This window comes from Octodon degus, unplaced genomic scaffold (assembly GCF_000260255.1).
Source record: "Octodon degus isolate 3935 unplaced genomic scaffold, OctDeg1.0 scaffold00156, whole genome shotgun sequence".
Taxonomy (NCBI): domain Eukaryota; kingdom Metazoa; phylum Chordata; class Mammalia; order Rodentia; family Octodontidae; genus Octodon; species Octodon degus.
Window position 1 is genome coordinate 2,832,313 of NW_004524732.1, and position 8,983 is coordinate 2,841,295.

Below are 8,983 nucleotides of genomic sequence, written 5' to 3' on the forward strand. Positions count from 1 at the left end.
TAGAAACTTCAAAGCTCATTACACTTTCATTCCATTTCAAAGTTTTAAGGTTTGTGAGAATCCTTATCAAGTCAATAATTAGGTATTTCAAAAAGAGAAATAAACTATGAAAAGTGTTGTATTATCTAATATGCATACAAAAAAATTATCAACCTGTATATGAAATTTAGATAGGCCTAATTCTCAGGTAACAGTCAAAAACTATGATAATTTAGATAAGGTCTGAGGCTAGTGTTTCTCTAAGACACTGTGCTGTAAGAAACATATAAATAAAATTACAGGAAGAATTACATCCTAAAGTTTCTTTAGTGTTTTTAAGCACCCTCAATAACTTAAATGCAATTATAAAAAAACATGCTCACCATAAATACTTCGGATAATTACATCTACTTATTACAATCAACTGGTTCATATAATTAGACTACAAAATAGTCAGTTAAGACTACATTATGTCTCACTAAAAGCAAGCCGCCTGTGTCCACGACTTGAGCCTGCTCTGCCCTGCAGGAAAGGTGCTGCCCTCTGAAGAGCAGCCAGCAGCTGCCAGGGCCAAACTGTACGGCATTAGGCTTTATAAAGAGCTTTTGTGGTGCTGGCAAAATGTAGTTTACTGGCTATCTCCAAGTTACTATAATGTAAATTAATAGATAAGGTGGGTCTCTAAATTTAAATATTAGTACAGAAACGTGTGCTACACTGCCAGGACTGTGATTAATTATCTTTTGCCTTCCACCAAACCATCATGACGTTTTAACATGTCTGGTTTCTGGATAAATTTTGCCATTTGTATTCCAGAGGGAAGCTGTATTTAGAAAAATATTCAAGTATACATCATCAAAATGCCTCACTGAACCAAAACAGAACATTCACACTAGTATAAAAACCCTAAGTACATATAAAGTGAACATTAACACCAACCACATGCAAAAGTAGAAAAGGCAGAAATTTTAAAGCTCAGAGGTACCTCAGCGGTCTTTTCCCCTGTCCCTCCCATTCCAGGGTCACAGAAATGAAGCCCAGCACAGGCTACGACTTATCAGCAGATTGCACATGCTCCTCGGACAGAGTCAGTCACAGAGGCTTACAATGATTCGAGTCACACTTCCCACTTAAAAAAGCTATGGGGTGGTGAGGGCAAGGTAAAAGAAGAAGATAGATTTGGGCATTTAGACAAAACTACAAACATACCTAGCATTTAGATACTAAGATCTTAGTATTATTGGGAAATATATTATTAGCCAGTGAATAGACAAAGATCAGTATCTTTGGTAGGCATGACCCAGGCTTTTATAAATTAAAAAGAGGTGTAAAAGCCTACGTTAACTCAGTGTACTACATATTAGTAGATGTTACAGATGAAGTAGTCCCCACATTTGTGATGACTATTCATTTTCTAAATTATGTCTCAATTCTAAAAATGAATTTCTATTTCCTAAGTACAAATTAGCTACAGAATAAGAGAAGGAGTTTGTATCAAAGTATTTACAGGAAATAGAGAGCTATCAGTGCTACAAATCACCAGCTCCCACACAGAAAAACTTACTTCTAAGGATCCAGGATTCTCTTTACTGTGGCTAGTATCATGGCAAACACTTGAGTTTACAAAAATGTCACTTAAAAGTTCTGTTGATCACAACAAACAACTTGTAAATGGTTCACCTCCCTGCCTCTCCCTGCGCAGTTGAGACAGCTTCTTTTCCTAAACTGAAAGACAAGAATCAGGTTTAAATACAGCATTCTGAACAAAAGTGTTTAGACATTCAAAGACCACATTTTGAAAAAAATCAATCACACTGGCTCATGGTTTGTCTTAGTGTCTTCTTCACAAGTAATCCTGTTAAAGTTTTCAGTCACCAATTAATACAAGAAATAATCCTGCTCCCAAACAATACTACAACCTAGTTGGCAAAAACAGTGTTTTACAAAACAAGTTTCAGAGAAAACTCTCCACCTGACATTCAGGCTACATGTTTACAAGCTAACACAGAAGCTGCTGAATCTGAGCCAGGTTCTCCCCAAAAAGCGGTAAGGGAAAAAAGCAGCACTGCCTGAATTTCATTCAATAACCTGATATAATAACTTTCCTACAAAAGCATTTTCCAAACTTTTTCTTGTGTGTTTTAAAATTGTGGATTATGGTTTTCTTTTATACATGAAGGGATTTGTCAGTCTTCAATACTCCTCTCACTGTAATTCTAAGCAGGAAAGCAGGATATTTTCCAAATATACTGATGAAATTTGTTTATTAGGGAAATGCTGGCAGACATTCCTCTTAGCCCAGACCTCTGCACCACACGCAGTTAGCCAGTCACAAGACTAAACTACAGCACTGGGGATTAGCACATATTCTTTCCTGCTCTGTGCCCACGAGGAACAGAAAGCCTGCCTGTGACAATATTCTAGTCTTACTATGCTAGACTGAGTCTCTTGAAATTTCTTCAAAACAACTTATGCCACCTAGATTCACAGAAATATTTTAAAAAGTTACCCAGAAAAAAACCCAAACTATTTGTTAAACAAATAACAAATTGTACTTTATTACCTCAAATTCAACAAATAATTATCATTGTGTGGGGGTGTTCTAAAATACCGGTAAGAATAAGAAAATAGCAAATACATTTCTTAACTCTCAAAACACATTCTAATATCTTTTTTAAAATTCCAATATCTGATTTACTAGACCAACAAAGATAAAACAGGGTCAGGGATAGAGCTCAGCAGCACAGTGCCTGCCTGGCAAGCTCAAGGTCCTGAGTTTGAGTCCCAGTTTAAAAAAAAAGCTAAAGTGTTTTCCACTTCCACTGTTTCTCTGCCTACAAAGTTGCTTTGGGTTCGTCACTGCAAAGAGCTTGATGAGTTCCTAGTTTCTAAAGGTGTCCCACTCAGCTAGGCAAGTGTTATGAAACGGTCTTGTGTTTCCCAAAAGACACACTCACTTTGGAGAAGCCAAGATCAGGCTATCCATGCAATGCACAGCTTACTCCACAGCAGGACTACTGGCCCACCAAATTAAACCCTAAGCAAAACTACTCTCTCGGCCACAAGATGGCGATCTTTCAAAGGCTAAGCCTTAAACAGTCACCTCAGAGTACAGCCTCCACTGAATTTATGAAAACATTTTTTACTTTGCTAGTAAGTTGGGCTGCGAATACTGCATGTGATATTTTAAAGAATCTGCAATGCAAACTCCCGACTTAAATGATCTTTAAAGATAGACATACTTATCTTTCATAAATAAAAGAAAAATGTTCTTAAGTTTCTCATTTGTTTCTTTGTAGGAAATATATTATTTTTGGCAAAGAGAAACCTGTCAAGGCAATGTCATTCTTTTTGTTTTCAAGAGCTTAATATTTTATAGGGGAAGTGTGGTGAATGAGAATGTAAATTACAACATAAATACAATAAATGAATAAATACAAATTGGATAAATTACATATAATTTTAAAATTAAATACTTTTACAAAACAAAATATAATCAATCAGGTATTACCTACCCTGCTATATATACTTTGGATGTTTTTGATTTTATCAAAGCAAAAAAATGTGGTTCTGGATTAAAAGCATTGTTGTATGTACACATACATTATATATTAACAACACATATTTATTCAAGAAAATTTTTAAATTCTTAAGGCGTCCCCACTCCAGCAGGGTCTAGAGTGAAGGTGACAGGCTATCAAGCTTTGGAAGCATAAGAGCCCTTAGGGCAGAACCATGTTTTCAAACCAAGTGGCTAGCAACCAAGAAAGGAAACCAAAAAGGAATCAAAGGTTAAGGTGAGAAGCCCCTGAAGGCCCAAGGACAAAGTCGCCAGAAGGTGGGGAAGGAACGGGCTGTGGAAGCTAAATTTCAAATGAAGAATTAGCAGCACTGTGGGACACAACCCAGCTTGGACTTTGCATCCTCCCTTACACACTACATAAGAGCAAAGACAGAGTACCCTTCTAGGGGAATGGTGACCTCTCTAGTTGTTTCATTTAACTGTCTTTTACATTCCTGGTAATGTGCAAAAATAAAAAGTCACAAAAAGAGTTTGATAAAGATCTTTAAAATAGTTTTTAAATTGTGTAAGCTTACAGAAAAGATAGAAAATGTTGTAATTCCAGATGTTCCAATACTAACTAGAACCTTTAAGGCTCTTTAGAGAAACAACATTATTCTGGAAAATCTCAAGATAAAACTGTTTCTAAGGAAATCATGGGTACCTGTTTCAGGACCACAACCCTTCTGATGAACAGTAGGCAGTATTTCAAGCACTGCTAGAAGAACTGAATTTCTAAACTTTGGAGGGAGTTTAAAATTTCACCATTTAAATAACACTTTACTAATGACTACTTTGTTCATCTTGTGCCACAAAACTGAAAGCAAAAGCACAGCTTAAAACCTGCTGAAATTTAGGAGGTGAGTCGGGTCTACCTACACTAATGGTGGAACAAGGAAGTGCTAGATTGGCTGAGTCAACAGTGAGGTGGGCTCATCACCTGTAATGAATCCACAACTGTTAAAAGCCCACAATCTTCATCAATGCCCACCCATTAAAAACACTGCCTACGCGAGCTTATGAGAGGCACAGCAAAATGAAATTCTAAATTAAATGTCAGGCTTTTTTTCAGTAGTTTCAATGGTATTCTATTTCCCCTGGTGATATTCACCTCTCTCAATATTGCAGAGGATGGGGCTGGGTATATAGCTCAGCAGCACAGCACCTGCCTGGCAAGCGTGAGGTCCTGAGTTCTATTCCCGGTCCTCCCAAAAAAATATATTGCAGTGTGTGTGCTATTCGGAAGGTAATAATTTAAAGAATATATCTTATTTTCACAGTGCAGTAACAGAACGATAGAAACGAGGGACAGGTCATCAACGGGCTAAAGTGGTGATGAGACTGGCACACATCTCAAAAAAATCCATGGTGTGACTACCCAGGCGAGGTGATGCTGAGGACACCATGCTTCCAGTCAAGGAGCCAGTGAGGGAGCCAGACAGTGAGTGGCTCTCTGCGGTCACTGAATCAAAGCTTGATCGTGGTCTGTGTAAACCTGCAGCAGAACAGGAACGCTGAGGTGTCGAGGAACCAGACCTCTGCTCCACCACCTCATCTGAAATGGACCAAAAAAGAGCAATTTAGGTGAATGATGTATCTCCCAAATCCTTCCTCAGAAGCTGCCACCATTGGGACGTTAAGTAAAAACATCTGAGCAAGGACCACTGAGCCATGAACATCATACTACCATGTTTCAGGAGCAGTGGGGTCAACAACCCTGCCTTCTGGCACTTTTAGAAGGCATTACTAGTCGCTAGCAATATTCCCACACAGTCAGATGTGGCCCCTAAAGGCTCTACAGAGTCTGTGGCATTAACAGTGAAGTGAATGCTCTCCCTCTATGTGGAAAAAGCACATCCCAGCAACTTGCTTTCTCCCACACATCAAACAAAAGTTGCAATCATTTCACTTACAGTTTAAATTTAGACCACGCAATAACCAGTGTAGAAGACCCACCCACAGTGTCTGAGGTGATTTTACCTTCATCTTCTCAGAGCTTATGGCTGCATAACTTCCTTACCATCAATGCTTTTAAAATCCAAAAGATAGCTCCTATTGTCAACGAGGTAAAGTTGTAAGCTCATTTTCACGTAATTGCCAGTCACTGGATTTTTTCTTCTTACACGAAGATGATAGGCATTCACGACCTAAATCAAAAAATCAGGAAAAATAACAAATTTAAAAAATGTCTTCCTTTGTATGGCAAAGAATGTCAAAAGATAAATAATTGATAGGGCTGGAGTGTGGAAGGAATATTTCACTGATTCCTTTTGTACCTACTGCAAGTGGCTTACTTTAATATTTAATTAGTCCCGCTAGCAGCACCATTTGTGAATAGCAACTACAACTTAAAAGAGAACTCAGGCACATATAGTGGAATCTTCACTCTAGTATGTACTCACCTAAAGCCTCAAGAAGAATCTTGACTGCCCTGCCTTTTCTTTACACTTTACTGATGAGGGGGGAGCAGCAGGAGTAAGGAGGAGCTAACACTAGAAGGCTTACCTGAGGTTGTCACACAACTCAGATACCACAGTGATCCTGGGAGGAAAGGACTGGTGCTCTCCCTGCCCCACCCCCCAGCCCTTGAACCCAGGGCCTCTGCACTGAGTTATGCTCTAGCCCTTTGTATTTTTAATTTTGAGAATTCTTCTAAATTTCTTAGTTATCAGGCTGCGATCAAACTTTTGATTCTACTGCCTCAGCCTCCCAGAGTAATGGGATTACAGCATGAGCCACCATGCTCAGCTACTATGTGTCTTAAAAATAAGACTCTGTATCAGGTAAAGAATATTTAGGGCTTTTAAAATATTTATCAAAGTTCCAAAAAATTTTCAGCAAGAAATTTTAAAGAAATAAATATCTCTTTTTTAACTACACAAAGCTGGTTCAAGAAAGGCAGGGCTGTGCTTTAGTTTTAAGGAAATACTTTCATTTGTTCATGTACAAATAATGAAAGCAATTTATTAAACACACTAAATAAATATTTATATAGCAAGTTTGGATGTTTTTCTACTTCCTTTAGATGAATTTTCAGTCAAGAAAATAAAAAACTGAGAAGCGTATCTAAAATAAAAGGGCATTTTTCCTTCCACATATATTCTGGCAGAACTGCAATGGAATTAACCATTAACTTTAAAAGAAAGTAAAACTGGCTGATATTAAGTAAAACATACCATAACTGAGGGTTAAAAGCACCAGATAAGTGAATTTCTCAACTTGGAGAAAAGTATTTGTTGACTAAAACAATGTGTCCTGACAATATAACTTAATTAACCCCTAGCTGTCGCAGCCTCCGACCTCCAATGAAGAAAAATTAATTAAATTCCTATAACCAGAGAAAAAGTAAAAATCTGCTATCTCTGAGGACTCAGGACTCTTGTTACAAAGCAAACTGAAACAGGCACAGTACTTCCTCATGTAACTTCAAGTTGGTTACCTTCTGTTTCTTGGCCAACACCACTATTCAATAATTCAAAATATGCAGTTCCAACATCAATAGCTGTTTATCCTTATAGAGGTATATATATTTTTTGTTTTGAAGGCATATGTTAATTGCTAGAAAGAAGAGTTCCAGCCAAAAGTACTAAGTCCACTCAATTTATGTTAAAATCAAAAAATAACATTTTAATGATATTTATATGCAGCTCAGTGGCTCAGAAGGCTTATAAGAAAATGGCAGGGCTGGTCAGATAGCTCAGCAGACTAAAGCACTTACTTAGATAGAGCACAGGGACCTGGGTTCGATCCCTGGCACCACATGCTATGCCAGCCCCCTTCTCTCCCCAGCACTGAGATGGCAACTGAGACTGAGTGTGGTGGCGCGTGCCTGTAATCCCAGTGCTTGGGAGGCTGAAAACAGGAGGATCAGTACGAGTCCGATCTACGTAGTGAGACCCTATACGCCCTGCACTAAATACATAAAGAAAAAAGAAAATGGCTTCTCTAAATGACCTTAACACAACATATTCTCCTACCTTCCATTCAAAATCCAGTTGCTTCATAGCACGGTAAACTTCAGCCATGATGTCATATGGTTTGCTCTGGCTTCGAATTCCAAGATGCCACTTGGCTTTCTTCACAGCTAATGATTTGGGCTTCGTTGTATTCAGTGCGTCCAGTGGACATCTTGCTTTGGGGCTGTCTGCTACAAGGGGTGGCATCCTTTCTGGATGAGGCTTCAGGCCTGGAGGAATATGCATGGCACTATCATCCATAAAAGAACCAGTTGGAGGACTAGAGGCGAGGTAGAACTCACTGGCTTGGTTCATTATTCTCCGATTGTCAATGATAAGATGATAAGCGACTGCAAGCTGGTCTTGAGGGTCACCACTATATAAACTGTTCATTACTTCTGATTCTGTACACTCAAATTTTTCACACACTTCTTTCACAGCCTCATCATCAATGACGTTAGCATCATAAGAGGGGTCTTCAGGAAATAAGTAATTGGGCAAATCTTGTTTAAACCATTCATGCTCTCTAGGAAAAAACATCATAATACACTGTTGTTAAGAACATGCTTTGGCAAGTTCCAAATAATATAGACATGGGCTAGTAAACAAGAACTTAAGAGTTGTGATCTTGAGTCTCAGCTTGCACTTACCTTCTGTAACACCCTGGGTCAGTTAATGCAGCTCTACTCTTGGAATAACTGTGATTATTCAGGTCTGGGTACTTCATTTCTTGAAACTGAGCAAAGTGAGCCTTTCACTACAAGGAAAACAACTAGAAACATTTCCTGCCAAGAATACGTTTCAGGACTTCAAGCAAACCTTTGGAATTCTGTATTTTCTATATGCCGCCATGAATTTGACAACTTCTTGATACCTAATGCCTACCTGATGAGGTTACTGTTGATAATAACAAGTAGGATTTTTTGATATAATGAAATATGTTGAGCCATAGATGTAGCTCAGTGGCACAGTGCCTGCCTGGCAAGTGCAAGGCTGAGTTTGTTTCCTGGTATCCTTCCCCAAAAATAATAATAATAAAATAAAACAAATGTGCTATCATTTAAGAAATCTGCAGAGACACAAGATTTTCCAACAGCCAATATATAGTGTAACAGAACCACACATGCATGAGAGATCACTCAAAATAAAAACAGACTGCTTGGTTATAATGTACTAAAGTACAAAAGTTCACTGATATGTTCTCTCATTTGATATTGCAGATTAATATGTTAGACTGTTTCAATATAAAAATATTCACAATTATCTGAAAGGCTATTAATTACCTCCTGAAGTGATTAGGTAGTGAATTTTCTAATTACCTACCTAAGCAAGGTCAGATCTTCTCCATGCATTTCAACTAATACTAAGTATTAGAAGATTCAATGAGGGGGCCTGCCCCTTAGCTCAGTTCTTTAAGTGGCTGCTTCAACAAAGCAGTCAGGCTCAGGTTGCTGTGGTTCGATCTCCACAACTCAAGCCAGCCAAA

The 8,983-nt window shown here is 38.2% G+C and overlaps 1 protein-coding gene across 1 annotated transcript in view; it reads right to left on the minus strand.

Moving 5' to 3' along the window:
- Nucleotides 1–3,214: 3,214 nt before the first annotated feature.
- The window catches only part of Prkaa2 (protein kinase AMP-activated catalytic subunit alpha 2), a 60,052-nt gene continuing 54,283 nt past the window's right edge, over nucleotides 3,215–8,983 (minus strand). Inside the window, exons 6-8 of the mRNA XM_012517227.2 lie at nucleotides 7,519–8,023; nucleotides 5,562–5,688; nucleotides 3,215–5,096 (exon numbers count right to left, since the gene is read on the minus strand). Of these exons, the coding sequence (XP_012372681.1) occupies nucleotides 4,858–5,096; nucleotides 5,562–5,688; nucleotides 7,519–8,023 (871 nt within the window). The 3' untranslated portion in view covers nucleotides 3,215–4,857. The remainder of the gene's footprint in view (nucleotides 5,097–5,561; nucleotides 5,689–7,518; nucleotides 8,024–8,983) is intronic.